Here is a 22314-nt window from a genome sequence, read left to right as displayed (position 1 = left end):
TCAGAATCTCCTGCAGCCAACTTGAGATATCCCTGACCCGTGCACCTAGGAGGCAACATACCATTTGGGAGTCTCGTTTTCGACCAAGAATCACCTTCCTTCTCCCCTTACAATTGAATCCCCTATGACCACAGTCCTTCCACTCTTTTCCTCGCCCTTCTGCACAGCAGACCCAGTCATGGTGCCATGAACCTGGTACTGCTGCCTTTTCAGGTGAGCCATCTCCCCAAACAGTATACCTACTTTAGAAGATGACCAAAGAGGACACCTGCACTGCCTCCTGATCACTCTTTCCTTTTCTCCTTGGCAATCCTAATCTGCGGTGTGACCAATTCACTAAACGTGCTACCCACGACCTTCTCAGCATCGTGTATGCTCCAAAGTGAGTCCATCCGTAGTTCCACAGTGGTCATGCGGCCACATAAGAGCTGCAGCTAGACACACATCCTACACGTGAAGGAGCCAGGAATGTCAGCTGCGTCCCTGAGCTCCCACATTGAGCAAGAGAAGCATAAACGAGTCAAAAGATTTCCTGCCACTTTCACTCTTAAGCTTAACTTAGTCCAACAATAATATCAAATAATAGATAAAATTTTATCATTCGCCCTAATCAGCACATGATAAAGAAAAATCAGTACTGAATTCTGATTTACAAACATGTACTTCAAACCCAAAAACCAGTTTTTCAATCGCTGAGCAATTAAAGGAAGCAACTTCAACCAATCTGCTCATACTTATGTTACATCCCATTCCCTTACTACATCAATAAATGTATCATTGCCACTCGTTGTCTAGGCCTGGCAAAGCTCAACTTTTGCTTTCAATTTCCACCTTTCCCTCCTCTTTATCCGACCTTTCTTTCTCACCTTGACAAGGAGGGATTTGAACCTGGAACTTCTGACCCAGAAGCAAGGTGCTACCCAAAATGGCACAAGGTGCCCTATAAAAGCCAAATATCCTTGGTATTCCAGGCAGTCTCCCATCCAAATATCAATCTGGTCAGAGAGTCTGGTTAGCTTTTGAGATTAAAATATTTTTAATCAATCTGTTCAGTCATGTCATAACACAATTAGAGGGCAGGGGAACTTGAACCCAGACCTTCTGGCTGATAGTAGGAAAACTACCACCACATCACAAGGTCATCTGCTCCGACAGACAGGATCATTTGTGTTGTTCACTGAGCAGTACTGTAAAGTAAACAATTTCTATTCAAAGTTTAGTTAACGCACCTACAAGTTAGCAATTTCTATCTCAGTTGTCTGAACACTGGAAAAAATTTGATTATCCAAAGAGCATGCTTTAATAAATAAACTGACCATAACAGTCTCCAGATTGTTTCTTTGAATGGTTATAATACAAAGCAGTTGATGTTAATGTAACACTATCGCAACTTTAAAAATCATTAAAACAGTGTAATATTTTGCATACTATTCAAACAAACTTCTTGCCATTTCTCCTCCTATACATTATTCAACTCAATATAACTCCTGAATAGTTCCTGAAGGGCTTATGCCCGAAACGTCGAATCTCCTGTTCCTTGGATGCTGCCTGACCTGCTGCGCTTTTCGAGCCACACATTTTCAGCTCTGATCTCCAGCATCTGCAGACCTCACTTTCTTCTCAATATAACTCAAGCAAAGTAAAGTCAACAGTTATTAATGAATCAAACTTCGACCAGTGCAATTCTTGCACAATGAATTCAAATCCAATTGACTGCATTCAGTGGATCAATTTAACAACAGAAATACAACGCTTGAAGACAAGAAGCTGAAGCTGTGTTAAAGCCTAGTTAAAACATAGCCGGCATTTTAAGTTGTTCAGCGTATTAAAAAGATACAAAGATTCATAAAAAAAATTCTGGAAACAGGTCTACAGGGTAGCCCGCATGTGTAGGGAGAGAGAATTAATGTTTCAGATTGTTCACCTTTCATTGGATCAAGAAAATCTCTCAATCTTCACACTTATTGATTTGAAACTATTTCCGACATCTGTGTTTAAACCAGTCATCCACTGTGTTTTTGCTACAGTATCCCATTTCTTAAAAAAAGTGAAGCAGTTTGACAAAATAAACTCCATATGCATGCCAAATTGGGAAAGTAAAGGTCTTAGTGTATAATTAGATTTTTAAACAGATTTTATGCTAAAGATACTAATTGGGTTGATACATTGCAATTCTCAAAGAACCTGAGAGGGGCATGAGCCCCAATGGACAATCCATAGCTTAAATCATGAGGTTTTTTTTCCATTTACCTCCTATTCTCTTGTAGTAATAGTTCAGAGATTAAAAACTTGATCATCATATTTTTTTTTCTCGGGATACTATTGCTGTTGTGACAAGTTGAGAAAAATGGAGACAGACTGATGATAGAGACTCCACCATCCCTAGATTTCACAAGAGCATTCTCCTGCAAAAGGCACTAATACATCAACTCACTCATACACTTCATTCACCTGGACCTTAATCTTGTATCAAAGCCTACAGATGCTATCTGACCTATATTACCTGCCATATCCTAATGGTTTCCATGCTTGCAGTTTACCATATGTGCTCACTGAATTTTGGAAATGTATGGGCTAATATCTGAGGAATTTCTACATATACAGACCAATAATATGTCTGAAGTACTCAAACTTTCAAATCTGTGAATATAAAGTGACTTTTAAAACGTCAACAGGAAATGGAGTCGCTCTAAGTACTTCGCAGCAAATTAACCGTTTTTGTTTTTCTCAGTTTAAAAGCAAATTTTATAAGTGGGGGGGTGGAAATAGGGGTAGGAAGCAGACAGAAAGATGTCATGAAACTGGTTTCTTAATTATACTACATACCTTTTATTCACTTTCCCAGCAGAATTTTCAATTTCCAAAACAGCAAATCTAGCAGCCCTAACTAAAATGCTGCACACTTGACTTCAGCTGACAGGATGCCAATCAGCATGGACTCCACTACAAACATTTGCTGACTGGCTTTCTTTTTCTTTTCAATCATAATTTTAAATGGATTATAATGTATGCTGCCAATTTAATCTTAAATAGTGGCTTAATCTTACTTATGCACACTGCCCAAATATTCAAAAGGTTAACCAATAAAGCTCCATTTTTGTGTCACATTATTTGCATTCAGCTATCTTCTCATTGTACCAGGCTCTGCCCTACTTACTGGAATTCTAATCTCAAATCCCTCTCAATTCTCCACTTTTGAAAGAAAAGCTCTTCAAAAGAAAACTTACCTTTAGACAGAGATTTCATTAATCTTTTTCCATTTTCACATTGTTGCTGAACATCAATTCCTTTTCCTTACTCTCCCTCACCTCCATTTGTATTAAAAAAAACATGGGAATGTTTCTGTTAAAGTTGTGACATGACGAATGTCATAGTAAGAGTGCATTGTCCCACCTCAAACTTAACATTCATCGCACATTACTTGGTGACATGAGTCAGTGTAACATCACCTCCTTGCACAGCTAACCAAGTAATTTGAAAAGTTTCCAGTTCAAGCAAGTTGCTTTGGGAGTGGAGAAGAGCAGTAACATCTTAAAACATTTTGCCTAAACAGGCATCCCAAAAAGTAATATAATTATATGATGTTAAGTAGTATGATAATATCATTAATAAAAAAGGGTAAAGTTGCATTAATAGGATTTATTTCCCCAAAAAGCAGCAAAATTAACTACTTAACCAAATTACTAATATAAATCTGATTAAGACACTCACTTTAAAGTGGTTCAGGTCTATTTAAAGTTTCAGGTGACATGAGATAAAAATCAAAAACTAAAGACAATTTCAAAGAGGATACATGGCAGAAATGTGGATTGATGTTTCAAAGATGATCACAGGAAGGTGATATTTTGACTGACACTAAATGTTATGAAAGGAGTTGATCAGGAAAGTACGTGTTATTCATAGCTTGTTTTTGCTGTTAAAATGTTAGATTACATTTTTAGCAGCACAGTAGCTCAGTAGTTAGCACTGCTGCCTCACTGCGCTAGGGACCTGGTAGATTCCCACTTGGGCAAACGGTGTCCAGTTTCCTCCCACAGTCCAAAGATGTGCAGGTCAGGTGAATTGGCCATGCTAAACTGCCCATAATGCTAGGTGCATTAGTCAGGGTAAATACAGAGTAGGGTAGGGGAATGGTTTTGGGCTGGTTGCTCTTTGGAGGATTGGTCTGGATTGTTGGGCCAAAGGTCCTGTTTCCATATTGTTGGGAATCTAATCTATTACATAACTTGCACAACAGGATGTTGGTGTAAAAAGTTAAAGAACACAAATCACATGCTAAACAAAGAAAAAAAATTTTTTGGATGCTTGAATTCAGAAACAAAAACAGCATCTGTGGAGAGAAAGCGGGGTTAATGTTTTGGATCCAGTGATCTTAAGAAATGATCATACCTACGAAAAGGTTAGTATATATATGCGGGTGTGGGGTGTGGGAGGATGAGGAGTAAACAACAGGTGGCAATGGAGTCCAAAGAGAAAGATTAGTTGGACAAAGGAATGAGTAAAGGTCAGCCTGGGAAAATCCATAGCTGCTAATTGGGACCCCAAGTAACTGATAATGGGATGGCTGTGGTAGTAGCCCATGTGAGGTTTATGGAGGCTGGGGTGAGGACAAGGAAGCAGCAGCTCAGACTTTAAAACTGTTGAACTTGATATTAGGACATAATAGCAACAGAGCCCCCACACAGAAAATGAGGTGCCGTATGTACTTCCAGCTTGTGCTGAGCTTTGCTGGAGCACAACAGCAAATGTCAGCCAGGGAACACTGTGGTGTGTTGAAGTGGCAGGCAACCAGAAATTTAGGGTCATTTTTGCAGACAAAGTCAGTGTTCTCCAAAATGATCATCCAGTCTGTGCTTCATCTCCCCGATATAGAGGAGATCACATTGTGAGCAGCAAATACAGTAGACTGGATTGAATGAAGTGTAGGTAAGCCCCTGCTGCACCTGGAAGATGTGTCTGGGGACTTGAATATTGAGGAGAGAGAAAGTAAACAAGCAGGTGTTACACCTTCTGCGATTTTGGGGAAAGGTGCCTTGGGGCTGAGGGAGAAAGTGAGGACTGCAGATGCTGGAGATCAGAGTCGAAAAGTGTGATGCTGGAAAAGCACAGCAGGTCAGGCAGCATCCGAGGAGCAGGAGCGTCAACACTTCAGCTTAAGCCCTAAAAGGGGGTAATTCTGTCCTCAGAAATTAACATACATGTTGAGGAAGGGAATGGAGGAGTCACAAATAAGGAATATTTCACATAACCCACAAATGATAGGTCTAATTGGTGCCCGTGCAGGTACCCATGACATCCCCTTTCACCTGAAGGAAACAAGAGAACTTTAAGGAGACATTGTTCAAAGCGAGGACAAATTTAGCCAGGCAGAGGACAGTGGTGGAAGATTTGAGCCTATGTTTGCAGAGCATTAGTCTGAATTACAACTCCAGCAACATAATCACCACAACCATCTCCAACCTCACTTGCTTTTCAATTTCTGACCCAAAAATGACATTATGCTATGGGTTATAATGGTGGCAAACAGACAGTATTCACTGTCACTAGTCAAACAGACAGGGACTCAGGCAATTAAACAGTGACAGTCAGAGCATGTTCATTATACCCAGTGCTTCCTCAGACTAGCTATTGTAATCCTCAGATGAGGTGTGTTAGAAATTAGTCAATTGATGTGAACACTTTATTATGCATTCTCACTGTAAAATCCTTAAATTATGTCACTATATCATAATGAAGAAGGGGCAATTTTTTAAAAATGGTCATGACATATGCGCAGTGTTGCCAAGGCCAGCATTATGAACCAATGAGGGGTTGGTGCTGAAAATAGAGAATCAGAACTGCGGAGGAAAAGCCTCTAGCCCCAAACAATCCTGTAACATTTATGGAAAGTCTTCTCTTTCTGTTCAATGTTTAAAAATTTAAAAATTAAAGACTTATTATATATCCAGTTTCTACATTAATCCCATGTGCAGATGTAATTTTCTGTAAATTTAACAAGTGAATGATCAAAACAGTCTGTCATTTTGAATTGCCAAAAGGTATGTGAGAGAATGCTTCCTTGTATTTGCTTGATTAGCCTGTTTGATGGTATAGCTGTTGCTGGATACCAGATAACCCCTACAGCTGACACCAAAATGAAACGAGCAATTGGAAGGTTAAACTCCATGCCTAAGAGATCTTTGATAGCAGTCATCTTAAAAGGTCAGTAGCCAATGCCTTTACAGCACCAATGACTGCAAAATGCAAACTTGTGTTTCTCTCCGACTCAAACCCCACCCTCCATGGGATCATACTGTCTGCGAACAAAACAACCAATCTCAGTAGGAGACTGCTTACCTCAGCCAGAAAATCATGGTTTCAAAATCCTACTCCAGAGAATCAAGTACATTATCTAGGCTGACACTTCAGTGCAGTATTAAAGGTATGCGGCATTAATATCCTTGGTTATATATGGTTAACAGCATCGTCTTTCAGACAGATGAAACAAAGTCCAATCTGTCCCCTCAAAATATCCCATCACTATTCAAAGTAGTTCTGAGTATCCTGGCTAAAAATCATTCTTTAATCACCGAAACAAATAATCCAGTTGTTTTTCTAATGTTGGTTAAGCACATTGCCATGTGTAAATTGACTTTTACATTTTTTTTCATTCCAACAGTGACTACACTTGGTTTTACAATCATTAGCTGTAAAGCACTTAGAAATGCAGATATGATGAAAGGCACTATAAAAATATGAGGCTTCCTCCCCATACTTTTTGAAGTGTAGGACAGTTGACTTTTACTGCAACTGTCCCATGTGGAAGGTGCAACAATTAAATAATCAGCCATCAGGGAGGTGAAGGGTTAAGTGTCTGACAAGGCTGTCTCCAATGAAAAAGCAGCAAGCTGGGACGTGCAGCTACAGAACATCATGGAGGATAGAGTTAGGACACACAACCTTCAGTAACATATTCCTTTAAGTTTAAAACCGACTCTTATACAGTAGGAGAGCAGAACATCGAAAAAGAGAGAAGACAGGGATGACAACAAACATGGGATAGGTTATGGGTAGCAAAATCAATTGGAACTTAAGTGATTAATGAGAAAAATACTAGAAGAGTTGAAGACTACAAGTTACACAGAAATGAATAAAAATCTTGCAGCTGGATGCTTTGAAAATAAAGATATCCACAATTTATTGTAACTAACAGATCAAGAAATTTTTTCAAGTCAGTGTAATTCAAGTAACTGAGTCCTTTCCTAACTATTCATAGCCCCTTCCATATAGCTATGGTCTCAAGACTGGATTCCAACATGCAACATAATTAAAAACCAAAATTGCAGATGCTGTAAATCAGAAGTCAAAACAGAAATTGCTGGACAAGTTTAGCAGGTCTGGCAGCATCTGTGGAGAGAAATCAGAGCTAATGTTTTCGATCAAGAAACCCTTCCTTAAGAACATGCAACATAACTTCCCGATGCAAACTGAATGCAATTCCCTAGCCAGGTTTAACATGGCAACTTAACTCCAGTTTCAAGAATTTCAAGCTAAAAGAGCTGGGCTGTTTCAAACAACAGAGTTCAACACATTGTCACAGCAGTACAAATAAGGGAAGATGTAACTCTTAATTCACTCAGGTGTCACTAACTGGGCCAGCATTTATTGTCCATCCCTAGTTGCCCTTGAGGTGGAGATCAACAAGGAGCTGCCGCCTTGAACTACTGCAGTCCGTTGGTGTAGGTAGCCCCACAATGCCAGTCAGGAGGAAGCTCTAGGTTTAAGGAACAGCCATATATTGTCAACTGAGATAGGTGGTGCACTGTCACCTGTATGCTCTGGAATAGTAATGATTCACCTTTAGTCAGTTCTCCATGTATTAGTTCACCTGAGAATGAGCAATGCTTACCATATGCAGCATAAATTCTTTCAAAAGCAGTTATCAATTATCTTTTCCTCTCAAAAAACACTCAGAATGTATTTGTAATGAGGTGAACAGTTAGGAACTGCTCTCAATTTTCACTGTTAAATTAGATTAATTGACAACCCAGTTTTATTCTTTTTATAGCTGGCAGTATTATATCCAACATTTATAAGGCCAGAATTTTTCCTTCAGAAAAGTGCTAATATTTCTACAGTACTAGGTCTTATTCATTCATCTCTTTATCAGACTGAAAACAAATTCTAGTTTTTGTCTAAGTTTAAAGCACATTCCTCCAAACATTGAAATTCATCATGATTTTCAGAATTGAACACTTGGAATCAATCTCTTGCCCAGATTGCATCAGTGAAAGAGATATGATAGGGAGGTGCTAATGACTGTATAATGCAGTTATCCTCAACCTGTAGTAACAGCCAAATCAAAGGCTATGTGCTGTGAACTGTGGCTTGCCACACATCAATTAACCTTCTGGAAATTGTCTGAATGTATCATCTACAGTAGAGGTTTAATTGCAAAAGGTAGTTGTCCTAAATCTTGAAACCAAAAATTTTATAGAGAACTAGCAAGCACAGAAGAGAATGAGCGAGTACAGAAGCAAGCAAGAAAACAGAAGGAAGAATAAGCTAAAAATGTGTTGCTGGAAAAGCGCAGCAGGCCAGACAGCATCCAAGGAGCAGGAGAAAAGATGTTTCGGGCATGGGCCTGAAGAAAGGCTCATGCCCCAAACATCGATTATCCTGCTCCTTGAAAGCTGCCTGACCTGCTGCGCTTTTCCAGCAACACATTTTCAGCTCTGATCTCCATCATCTGCAGTCCTCACTTTCTGCTAGAAGGAAGAAAAAGCCCTGGTACCCACCCACTAGAATAGAGATGCATAAAATTCAGATAATCTACAATGACAGAAATGGTGAACATGTTAGTCATTCCTGCTGGAAAAATAGAAAAAGTCAGACACTGCCAGTGATACACAGAGGTTCTGAACTGGTAAATTTGGTTTAACCAAACTCAAGAATGCTCGTCATATGACCATGCCAACTAATCAAAGCAAAATTAGGTCATACTAGAATGCTAAGTCATAACAAGCCTGCAAAACAGTCTCCTGGTGCATAATTGTTGAGGCAATATTTTTAACACCAATGAAGCCAAAAGGTAGTTTCACTACCTTTTATCAGATCACATTTGGCATGTTACACATTTCCATGTAAAGGTAAAACATGTAATGGCAGAAAACAAAGCAAGGATTATATCACTGCTTTAAGCTGAGCCAACATTGTTGGCATCAAAAAGCTACCACTTCTTGTGTTAGAAAATTTCAAGCAGTCACACTGCTTTCCAAACGTCAAGTCACTATCCATATAGTATAAAGGTAATGAAATACCTGGATGACCTTCAACATTTGAGACCAGGATCAGGAAAAAGAACTGAATGCATAAACAGAAGCAAAGGAAGACTATTACCCTATTCCCCCTCAAGAGTTTGAAGAATGCCAAAGTATTTCTCTAGTGGAAGACACTGAAGCTGGAAAGGTGCACCAGAATTTCACACTGCACCACAAGACGACAATAAGCATCTTTCATTGCAGTGACAACCTGGTGGACTCACCTGAAGACAGCACTAAGCAGAGAAAAATCTCAGTTTCTCTTGTGCAAACTCATGTTTACCAATGTCTGTTACTGTACAAGGTCAGGGCATTGTAAGGTTAACAAATTGAAATATAAACACTTTTTTTTACAAATTTACTGAACTGTTTTTATTTGTTTTTTTTGAAGAGCTCTTTTGAAGGCAGATCAGGTTACATTCAGGGCTTCTTTACCCATCTTGAAGCTCTACTTAACATGATTTACTGTGATTTTATTGTACAATGCCTTTGATGATCTCAGAATGTTGTAAGGTTATTTCACAGCCAAGAACAGGCTATAGTATTCCATTATTGGAATGCAAGAGAAAATATTGTGGCATTTGAACTTCAAGAACTATCTATTAATATGACTATAAAGCAAAGAAAAACCAAAGTAAAAATCCAAATGGAAACTAGAAATAATGCAGATAAAATACGATTGTTCATAAAACAAACACTTTCCTAAGCAAAATGGCTACAAAAGCATTTGTAGGTTTAAAAAGAAAATCAAAGAAGCTCATTCCTTTCTTGCTGAGCTAATCAAAATCCTAAAAATAAGAGGGAGAAGGAAAGGAAGAATCTTTAAAAGTTGCAACAGTCCCATAATATTTCATGAAAAATAATGAAACAATAGAATTTTACATTTGCATGTGAACAGTCATTTTAGCAATAAAAATTACTGAAGAAACATATGAACGTTAAATTTTTCATCAGTTCTGTATATTTTCATAAAGGTTTTCAAGTCTTTGCTTTTAGAAATGTGAAATATTTTGTAAGTGAAACAACCACAAATCATTTTCTAAACTTGCGAAAACAATCAACCAAAATTATACAGTATGTAAAATTCAGGTAAAGTTAGAATCTATACCAAGTACAGTATATAGGGATGTAGGAATATTCCTAACCTGCAAAGTGATTCCTCCACATTATATCAGCAATGGTCATTGGTGGGCCACTGGGAGGATAGTGTTTACCTTTGAGGGGCTCATGGTCACTCCTCATAATATCCATTAAAGAATTCTCCAAAGAGTGCAAGTTAAATGCATCATAGGGCCGATTCCGGTCCTGTAAGACAAAAGGGAATACTGTTGGAGATATTTCTGGTTTTGCACGATTCTGCAATCACTACCATGAAGTTTTGAGATTCATATAAAGTCATTGTGAGTAACATGAAAGATTGCCATGCTTTAATTAGCATAATCCTTCAACAGAGTCAAAATTTCAGAGTTAGTTACAGCCTTGTTAATAATTCCTCAACAGGAAAAAAATCTTTACTTACCCAAGATTTAGCTTGGCCATGGCTTTTTCAATTTTCATAGGATATAAATAACTAACTTAACGTCTAAAGAAAGTTAACAATAATTGTATCAAATCATATGTAAAATCAGTTGTTGCTGTGCCATTCAATATAAAGCATGGACCACAAAGTATGGATATCACTTAATTTAGTCAAATGTATTTTCACAAGCTTTTATTTCAATTCATTTAGGTCATTTTTGTAAGTACTTTTTAGTGTGTCTTTTATCTAGGAAAAAAAACGGATTGCCATTTTTCAATTTCGACAGTCAGCCACAAATAAAACTATTATGTAGGAAAACAACATACCAGAAGAAAGTGAGAACTGCAGGTGCTGGAGACCAGAGCTTAAAAATGTGTTGCTGGAAAAGTGCAGCAGGTCAGGCAGCAAAGAAACAGGCGAATTGACGTTTCGGGCATAAACCGTTCTTCAGAAATGAGGAGGGTGTGCCAAGCAGGCTAAGATAAAAGGGAGGGAGGAGGGACTTGGGGGAGGGTGTTGGGAATACGATAGTTGGAAGGAGGTTAAGGTGAGGGTGATAGGCCGGAGAGGGGATGGGGGCGGAGAGGTCGGGAAGATGATTGCAGGTCAAGACGACGGTGCTGAGTCTGGAGGGTTGGGACGGAGGGTTTCCTTTGTCATTTCCGCCACCTCCAAACAGACCTCACCACCAAGGATATATTTACCTCCCCACCCTATCAGCGTTCCAGAAAGACTACTCCCTCCGCAACTCCCTTGTCAGATCCACACCACCCCCCACTCCCAACACCTTCCTCTGCAACCGCAAGAAATGCAAAACTTGTGCCCACACCTCCCCCCTCACTTCCCTCCAAGGCCCCAAGGGATCCTTCCATATCCATCACAAATTCACCTGCACCTCCACACACATTTACTGCACCCGCTGCACCCGATGTGGCCTCCTATACACTGGGGAGACAGGCCGCCTACTTGCGGAACGTTTCAGAGAACACCTCTGGGACACCCACACCAACCAACCCAACCACCCCGTGGCTGAATACTAACTCCCCATCTCACTCCACCAAGGACATGCAGGTCCTTGGCCGCCTCCATCGCCAGACCATGGCAACACGATACCTGGAGGAAGAGCACTTCATCTTCCGCCTAGGAACCCTCCAACCACAAGGGATCAATGCAGATTTCTCCAACTTTCTCATTTCCCCTCCCCCCACCGTTTCTCAGTCCCAACCCTCAGACTTAGCACCGCCTTCTTGACCTTCTATCTTCTTCCTGACCTCTCCACCCCCACCCCTTCTCTGGCCTATCACCCTCACCTTAACCTCCTTCCACCTATCGTATTCCCAACGCCCCTCCCCACCTTTTATCTTAGCCTGCTTGGCACACGCTCCTCATTCCTGAAGAAGGGCTTATGCCCAAACGTCAATTCTCCTGTTACTTTGATGCTGCCTGACCTGCTGAGCTTTTCCAGTAACACAGTTTTAAACAATATACCAGAGCCTGCAAGAAACATTTGTTGAGCAAGTATTTGTTAAGTCAACCTCAACAAATGTGTTGTATTGCATTTGCTGCATTATATGTTTGGTCAAAGTCTACTGTTACTCTGCCATTTTCCAAAGACAAAATATGACAACATTTGAAGACAGTGTAAAACCAGTGGCTGAAGTAAAACAAAGAATTCCTCTTTAACATTGCATGATTTATCTCGATATCAGAGAATGAAAACAATTCTCCAAGACTAACAACATCAGACACGCTTGCGTTCAAAAGATGCCAGGTTTCAGGAGTAGAGAATTAGCAGTAATGAAATCCCAAATATCTAGCACCCCTTGAACTTACACAATTCCTGTATATTTAAACATTAAGGCATTATCTATAATGGCTTTCAAATCTCATTAAGTATACAAGAAGCTTGTTGCCTTTTTCAAGGCCAATAATGATCATATCTCTTACAATAGCTTCAGAGACACATAAGGTCAGTTTAACCTTCAATCTGTGCCTTGTGATATTCACTGTGATTAACATTTGTGTAACCAAAGGTAACAAACGTTCAATATTTTTCTGTTCCATGATAGACAAATAGGAAAGGTTACATGATGTTATGAACAATTGTTCTAATTTATTGCTGCTTCACTAACTCTGCTATGATTTGCTATCTGAAGATTAGAAAATATAAACAACTCAAAAATAAGTTATGCAGATATTCACAGTATTTTAGTATAACAATGACTTGAAGTAAACATGTTTTTCTTTATTTTTGAAGATACTTGAACTTGTAACTATAAATCATTCATTTTCTACTTTCATAAAGCATGAAAGGTCGACAGTAGTTTTGTCCACTTTTGTTACAGAGGGGTTGATTTAGGCTACATTTATCACTGATGATTCAAAAGTTCAACTTTCCTCATAAATGCTACTGCACGTCACTTAAGGTACATCAGAATATCATGCAGGATAATCATATTATTCAAGAAAGAGATGCACAGTTTAAAATACATAATCCAAAAGTTGTAAGGAATTGGTGCAAAGCTCCACAATATTTACAATGCCAATAAACAGTCAATAAAAATTACTGTCTTGTAATCCTTCTGATTCTAGATAATCTTGTAACAGACACTAGATTTCATAAGTTAAGATACAGGAGCAGAATTAGGCCATTTCGCCCATTGAGTCCATTCCACCATTCAATCATGGCTGACATGCTCCTCAATCCCATTTTCCTGCCTCCAGATCCCTCCAACCCATTACCAATAAAACATATCCATCTCACTCATCCTTAAATTTACTCACTGTCCCAGCATCCACCACATTTTTGGGTAGCGAATTCCACAGATTCACAACCCTTTGGGTGAAGTAGTTCTCCTCAATTTTCTTTTAATTTTACTTCCCCTTATCCTAAGGCTATGACCTCTCATCGTAGAATGCCCCACAAGAGCAAGCATCTGCTCCACGTTTAGATTAGATTACTTAGTGTGGAAACAGGCCCTTCGGCCCAATAAGTCCACACCGACCCTCTGAAGAGCAACCCACCCAGACCCATTCCCCTACACTTACCCCTTCACCTAACACTATGGGCAATTTAGCATGACCAATTCACCTAACCTGCACATCTTTGGATTGTGGGAGGAAACCCACGCAGACAAGGGGAGAATGTGCAAACTCCACAGACAGTTGCCTGAGGCGGGAATTGAACCCGGGTTTCTGGCACATCAATTTTATCCAGGACTTTTATCATTTTGAACACCTTAATTTGATGTCCCCTCATTCTTCTCATTTCCAGGGAGTATAAGCCTAAACTTCTCAATCTTTCTTCTTAAGGCAAACTCATCTTGGGATCAACTTCATGAATCTCCCAATGCCACTCCATCTTTGCTCTAGTAAAGGGACCAAAACTGTGCACAATACTCCAGGTGTGGTCTCACCTATATCTTGCTGGTCTCAGAAGAGATTGGGTGTTGTTGATACTACAGTACTAATTTGGAAATCCACTACTCTTTCATTTATGACATTCCTTCAATTCTCTCTCTCGCGCAATTAGGCACTGAAGTCAGCCAAGTGCTGTTAAAAATGATTTTTATTTGCCAGTGATTTTGTCAAGTTCACCACAGAAACAATTCAACAAAGATACCAAAAAAAAGGCATTTTTAGCAGTAAAAAAGTAACATTGTTTGTTTCCAATTACATACTTCCTTTGTGTGGAGGTACACTATGTCCTAAATGAAATGAATACAAATGAATACAAACCAGACAGTATCATACTGGAGTCCAACAACAAAACTCAGATAACCATTAGGCTTGTCAGATGATTTGATAAGATTTAGAAAAGCATTTCCAACTCAAAAACATTAAATTGACATTCAACATTTCTACACAGGCATCAAAAAGATTTTGTTCATAGAGTGTTAAAATAGAGATTTTTTATACAGCCCTCTTTTCCCTTATTTGAATGGTGCCACAGTCCTTCCCTGATTTCCCCCTTTCCTTGCTGTGAGCATTTTTTCCAAATCGATTGAACTACCTTAATCATTTAAAACAAAAAAAATGCAATTTGTTAATTCAAGGTTTTACTCTTGAAACCGGTTTGGCAATTTTCTGACCTTGAACAGCTTGCATTACTCCTAGATTACACAATTAATATACTTGCTCAACAAATGACTGCTACTCATTTCACCATAGTTATGATTGCATCATATTGCATAGACAGGAGTAAAGTTTAAAGCTAAATATAGTCCATTCATTACAGCAGATGACATCTATTTTATGAGTGTGGAAATCTCATGATTGATGTTGGAATGTGGTGATGTTAGCAAGTTCCAAAACTGCTGATCACTCATACTTCCTTCAAAATAGACAGCTTAAGAGAGACTTAAGCAAGCATGGTAATAATGTGAACAGACCAAAATACTAGAAAGATACAAATATGGGATCAAATTCATATTCAATATTTACTTTCACTTCCTCAACCAAGGCTTAGTTTATGAAACTACATGATGAGCGGGTACCAAGATAACAGTAATCTAGGCTTTGGCATAGCCCATTGTAATGCGAGGGGGAGATGGGAGGAGGAGATACGAGAGGGGAAGGAGGGGCAAAGGAAGTGAGGGATAAGAAAAGGCAACAGAGAGGGGAAGGACGGATGAGGGATGGAGAGAGGACGAGGAACGTTGGATGGTAGCAAGATGAGTTGGGGCAGCAGAGATAGGCAGGAAGGGTGCACATAAATAATAGAACTAGGTGAAAGGGAGGGGATTTAATAGTGTGACAGCCATTGAATTCACAGAATGGGCATCAAGGAAGCAGTGGGTGGTGTCACAAAGAAGTTGCACCGAATATAATGTTTCAGTATTGCCTTAAATCAAGGGTGGTGCAAGAGAACTGCAAACATTACAACCTTGTTCAAGAAACATTGTGCGAATAAGCTCAGCAATTACAGGCTAGTCAGTTTAACTTCAGTGGTGGGGAAACTTCGAAGTAATTAGTCAGGACAGAATTAGTAGTCACATAGAGAAAGGTTAGCTGATTAGGAAGAGTCGTCATGCATTTCCAACATGGAAACAGTGCTCAACTAATCTGGATGGTACAGTTCCTGAGGGACCTGGGTGTGTACATATGCACCAATCGTTGAAGGTGGCAGTACAGGTAGAGCACAGTTAATACAGTATTCTCAATTTTATTCATGGGGCACAGTGTTTAGCAGCTGGAGGTGATGCTAAACATTTATATAAATTGTTAGATGAGACAGCCTGGTGGTTTCTGTGCTGTGTATGTTTCTATGGTTTTTTTTACAAATAGGAAATCTAGAAAATGAGCTATTGCGATTTTATGATTTAACAGCAAGTATTCAAGCTGGACTAAAACTTCAGCTCAAAGCCAATTGGCTCAACAGCTAGACCGCAATGTGGAGTGATGCCAATAGCATTGGCTCATTTCCTACCCACCAAGGTTACAAGGAAGAACTCTCCTTCTCAACCTTTCCCCTCACATGAGGCATGGTAACCTTCCAGTTAAACCAATTGTTTTTCTCTAATGAGAGCGCAAGGTCTGATAAGATTATGGTGACTTTACATTGAATCTGATCCTTCCCAGTTCAAAAGCACAGTTTTATCTATGCATAAGGATCTACTATTAAACTATTAGGTACTGAAAATTCATTTCTCTAGTCTAACTTGACATATGAATATTACACTGACTCTGAATATATTAAAAGTGAACTGAAAATTATTTTACGTCATCAGTACCTTATAGTCTTCTCAGCTTGCAAGCAATTATCAAAAGAATGGGGTTTTATTTGGAGAAAAGAATTGCATATTTACTGGCAAACAGAGGAATAATGCAAAACATTAGGTGACAAACTGCTGATTTTTAAAAAAGCCTACAAGATCTCTTGCACATGATCAGTAGTTAAGATGTGCAAAGTGATGCACAACTTGTAAAGTTGAGGGATTTTGGCAAAGATAAACTTTTGTTGAGTGACTCCAAACTACCAGAATGTCTCATAGGAGAAATTCATTTGTGGTAAATACAATAGCTAATTATTTTCTGCAACTGTGAAGTTGGCAGCACAAGTTAGCATCATTGCACAATTAAATTGCCTGGTTTATAAAATGAAATCACCCATGGTATGCATAACAGTGAGTCAGTATTGCAGTGTTTAAATTGCATTTCGTTAATTGATATAGCTACATACAATGAGATCCTGAGGCATGGCAGGTAGCACCCTGCCTCTGAACCAGAAACTTCAGATTCAAGTCCAACTCCTGAACTTGCTGGCCAAGGAAGCCCAATTTATAACATGACTGAACAGCCTGACTGTCAAGCTGCAAATCCTTCCAACACAACAATGACAAGGAGCAAAGATGGGAGAAATTTCTGCTCAGCCATGTGATAGAGAGAACATGGGGGTCACGGTCAGTATCCAAACCTTCAGAACAATCATTCAAAAGTGCATGTTGCCACACCAATTCAAATTCCTGAGTTGGAATTCCTGGAGTGTGCATGAGATGGTTTTCTGGATCAATACATTGTGGAACCATTTAGAGAACAGGCCGTCCTAGGCTGGGCAATGTGCAATCAGAAAAGAATAATTGGCAAACTAGTGGCACAAGGCCCTTGGCTAGAGTGATCATAATATGATAGAATTCTTCATTAAGATGGACGGTGACGTAGTTAATTCTGAGACAGTGGTCTTAAAGCTAAATAAAAGAAACTATGATGGTATAAGGCACAAGCTGGCTATGGTAAATTGGAGAACGTTTCCTACAGGGATGATGGAAGATACACACTCACCAACATTTAATAGCATATGGAGGAACAGGAACAATTGTTTTCTTTATGTCTGGTACAAAAACAAAATAGGAAAGTTGGCCTGACCATGGCTAACAAGGGAAAATAGGGATAAATATTAGATTCAAGGAAAGGCCACACAAATTGACCAAACAATTTGACCAAAAAAAGCAGCAGAACTGAAGGTGGGAACTGTTTAAATTTCAGCAAAAAATGATAAAGGGATTGGTTAAGAGGGAGAAGTAAAACACAAAAATATGCTAGTGGGGAAGTTTCAATCTGATGATAAAAGCTTCTATCAGTATTTGAAGAGGTAGAAAAAAAACTTAGTGAAGACAAACGTATGTTCCTTACAGTCAGAAAACTGTGAAGTCATAATAGTGACCAAAGATGGCAGAGCAATATAATATATAATTTGGTTCTACTTCCACAAAACAGCACACCAATAAAGTCCCAAAACTGTTGGGGAACACAGGGGCCAATGAAAAGGGGGTGGAGGGACTGAAGGAAATCACTATTAGTGGTTTATGGTGTTGAGGAGAGAAATGGGATTAAAGGCTGATAAATCACCAGGGTCCAAAAATCTACATCTCAGAGTACTTAAGGAAGTGGCTTAGAAATAGTGGATACATTGGTTGTAGTCTTTCAAGATTCTATAAACTATGGAATATTTCCTGTGGGTTGGAGGGTCATTAATGTAACGCCGCCGTTTAAAAAAGCACATCGAGATAGAACATGGAATTACAGACTAGTGTGCCTGGCATTCATACTGGGGATAAAGATCGAGTCTATTATGGAATATTTAATAGCAGAGTATTTGGGAAAACTGCCAGGATAGACAGATAGTCAGTACAGAATTATCAAAGGGAAATCATGCTTGATAAATCTATTGGAATTCTTTTGAGGATGTAACTAATAAAGTTGATAAGGGGAGCCAGTGGATGTGGTTTACTTATACTTTCAGAAGGCTGTCAATAAGGTCTCATATACCCCACATACAAACTACTACAGCTGAAACTGACACCCGGAAGCGGCAAGAACAAACCACTATAAATACCGGAAGAAACATCAAAGCAGTGCTTCACAGGAGGCTCCAATAGCACTGATGATGTTCCCTAGCCAGGGAACGAAACGTTTGCAGCAAAAACTTCCAGCTCGGCGAACAGAACCACAACAAGGTCTCATATAAGAAACTAACGTGAAAAATTAAAGCACATGGGATTGGGATAGTGTACTGACATGATACAGAACTGACTAGGGGACAAAATGTAGTAATAAACAGGTCTTTTTCTGAGTAGCAGCCAGTGACTAGTGGGGTACTGCAGGGATCAGTGCCTGGACTCTAGGTACTCACAACATATATTAATGATTTAGATGCAGGAACTCATTTTATTTTTTAAAAAATGTAATAGCTCCCAGTTTGTTGACATCACAAAGCTGTCCTCGTTGCCAGAGGGACGGAGTTTAAAAACAGGGACGTTTTGCTGCAGCTGTATAGGGTGCTAGTGAGGCTACACCAGGAATAGTGTACAGTTTCACGCTCCTCACTTCAGAAAGGATGTACTAGCACTGGAAGAGGTGCAGAGAAGGTCCATTAGGTTGATTCCAGAGTTGAAATGGTTAGCTTACCAGGACATATTGAGTAGACTCATCGGAATGGAAAGAAAGAAGGGGGATCTTATGGAAACATTAAATTATGAAGGTAATAAATGAAAGCAAAGAGGCTGTTTCCACTGGTAAGTGAAACTAGAACTAAAGTGTATCGCATCAAAATGAGGAGGAGCAGATTTAAGTCTGAGTTCAAAAGGAACTTTTTCACCCAAAGGGTTATGAATCTAGAATTCCCAGCCCTGTGAAGCAGTTGAGGCTATCTCATTGAATGTTGAAAGGCAAAGATAAATGGATTTTTGAACAGTAAAGAAATTAAGGGTTATGGTGTGCAGATGATTAAGTGGAGCCGAGTCCATGAAAAGATCAGCCATGACCTTATCGAATGGCGGAACAAGCTTGAGGGGCCAGATGGCCTACTTCTGCTCCTATTTCTTGCGTGGGAGTGAGTGCTGAGAGGTGGATTAGAGATGCATTAATGTGCTTTGGACCAGTTGAGCGAGTTGTCAAATTCACGCAAGGTGAAGTGTAACATGAATAGATTATATTGAGGTTATCCAGTCTGTGGACAAAAACAAGAACAGATAATCTGAAAGAAGATAGGTTAAATAAAACCTGGGCGTCCTCGAATGCTAGACGTGGAAAACAAGCATGCAGATGTGGGAGGCAGTGAAGAAGGAAAATGGTATGCTGGTCTTCAGAGAGGGAGGACGTCTTATTGCAATTGTACAGAGCCTTGTTAAGGAAGGATCTTCTGGCAATGTAGGGAGTACAACAAAGTACTAGACTGATTACTGCAATATTGGGACTGACGTACAAAGAGAGGTTAGATCAGTTAGGACAATATTCCCTGGAGTTAAAAAGAATGAAGGAGATCTCAAAAGCCTATAAAAATCTCGCAGGACTAGATGACTAGGGAGTGCATAACAAGGGTTCACCGTCTAAGAACACTGGGCAGGCCATTTATGACAGAGATGAAAACTTTCTTCACCCAGACTGGTGAGCCTGTGGAATTCTCAACCAGAAACCAGTTGAGGTCAAAACTCTCAATGATTTCAAGAAGCAGTAAGATACAGTTCAGAGGGCTAGAAGGGTCAAAGGATATGGGGAGAAATGGGAACAGGGTATAGAGTTGGATCATCAGCCATCATGTTGAATGGCAGGGTAGTCTCAAAGTGCAGAACAGCCTAGCTCTGCTATTTTTTATGTTTTTGATTGAATTGTAACACAGCAGCACAAACACATCAAGGCGTCAGGCTGGACACAGAACAAAATATGAACTTTCTCATTTTTGTAGAAATATTCCAAAATTAAAGAATCTATGTATATTTCCCATTTTCAGACTTCAGTTTACTTACCCAAGTTGGTTAACATAAAAGTAGCTACTTTTTGTTTTAAAATGCCTGTTAGTTAATTCTCACTGCTTATTTTTACACTGGAATAATTTCAATTTATTCCATTCTGCGTATAATAAATTCAGTATAGAAGCATAGTACTGTCCTAAAAAGAGAGTTGCTGGATAAGTATTTTTAAATCAAATTGATCACAAAAATGAATGGCTAATTGTTTCAAAATGTTATTACTCTATTTTACAGCATAACATCTTGCAAAATCTACCCACATTGCCTGGATACTGGTTATATATTAATCACAACCTGTTATTTTATGGAGTGAAGATGGGATTTTAACCATACAACTACATTAGAATGCAAACAGTAAGATTGTTTAACCATCTTCATTTGGGTTGAAGTATCAATTCTGATTTTGAGCAAGAATGAAATTGAACTTCAGGCAGAATTCACAATCAACTTAACATTTCTAATATGCCTTCTTGTGATTTATTTGTATATCAGAAATATTAGCAAGCAGGTTAGAGAATGAAAAAGCTTCCAAGTTAGTCAAAAAGAAACAGCCTTAAAATAGGATACACGAGTGTGCTAATTCTTGCCCTGTCTTGTATAGAATAAGCCAGTATTTTTGCCAATTGAAGATACACTCAAGACTTTACCAATTTTACTCACTATTATGAGCCAAGACAATGTTTAGATAACAGAATAATTCAAAGCAACTGCAACTTCCACAGCTGCTAGATGCTTCGCAATTGAAATTTCTTTCCCATGTAGAATTTTCCTCAATTATTTCAACCCCAGAAGAATCTTGTTTTAATATCATACTTCTGGTCACAATAAAATTTGCTGCAGCTGGTATGGAATCAATCTGTACATAAGCCAATCAAATTTCCTCCAGCTAACTAGGAGACATGCTAAACTAATGAATTGGTACTCATGAATTGGAGAATTGGATGGCTGTTGTTAGACATGCTCACAGCTGGCACTGTGTTGTAAGGGGGAAAACTTTGAATGTGCACCAGAATATCTTGGGAGAAAAGCTCCCATCAATCCCTCTTCTAGCATGAAGCAGCTTTAGACTAGTACTAAGTGGTGTAGAATGCCCTCTATGCTGAGATAAAAGTATTTTAAATGGCTAGAGAGCTAGATTATTTTATTCAATTGGCCAATATGTTTGAAAAATGTAACATGCAGACTACAAAAAGCTCCTCCAGTGAATCCTGCAACCACAGTCACCACCTTGAAAGGAAGCGTGGGACTTGCTGAGTGCAATCATGGCTGTCCAAGAGGAAGAGGGGTACAGCCAGCAGTACATCGTAGTTCTATTATGTCCAGTTGGAGCAGTTTCTTGGGGATTTGGGCCATAGGGAATGAGTAAGAAGGCCAACTAGCTGATAGTTTGGGGCCTGGTGGGGCAAGGAGTCCCTGACGAAGATCTTGAGCAGGGGTGCAGCAAGGGGAGAGTGCACCAAGTTGGAAGACTGAGGGAGAAATTGTACCCAAAATGACGACAAATCAGATCAGGTACCATAGCACAGTAAATAAGTTATAATGTACAGTGAAGCAGAATGACTAACTCCACCCAACAACAGTCACACAGACCCTAGTGGACAGAGCTATTGCAAAAGTTTCTATGTTAACTTTTTCAGGTCAAATGCTTTATACATTTGACCTGCCAGCTGAGCAGAATAGAAGGGAACAAGCATATGCGTAGCACATTATCGTATTCTCAGAATGTCCCCAACTTTTTAAAAATAACTTA

At 39.2% G+C, this 22314-nt stretch overlaps 1 protein-coding gene across 6 annotated transcripts in view; it reads right to left on the bottom strand.

Moving 5' to 3' along the window:
* cpeb3 (cytoplasmic polyadenylation element binding protein 3) overlaps positions 1-22314 on the bottom strand; it is a 118787-nt gene that overhangs the window by 79598 nt on the left and 16875 nt on the right. For all 6 annotated transcript variants that reach the window (XM_060841930.1, XM_060841929.1, XM_060841925.1 and 3 more), the window contains exon 3: positions 10445-10604. In XM_060841930.1, coding sequence (XP_060697913.1) covers positions 10445-10604 — 160 coding nt within the window. The remainder of the gene's footprint in view (positions 1-10444; positions 10605-22314) is intronic.

This window comes from Hemiscyllium ocellatum, chromosome 22 (genome assembly GCF_020745735.1).
Source record: "Hemiscyllium ocellatum isolate sHemOce1 chromosome 22, sHemOce1.pat.X.cur, whole genome shotgun sequence".
Taxonomy (NCBI): domain Eukaryota; kingdom Metazoa; phylum Chordata; class Chondrichthyes; order Orectolobiformes; family Hemiscylliidae; genus Hemiscyllium; species Hemiscyllium ocellatum.
The sequence above is the reverse complement of the archived record's forward strand: the minus strand, read 5'-3'. Positions and strand labels throughout refer to the sequence as shown.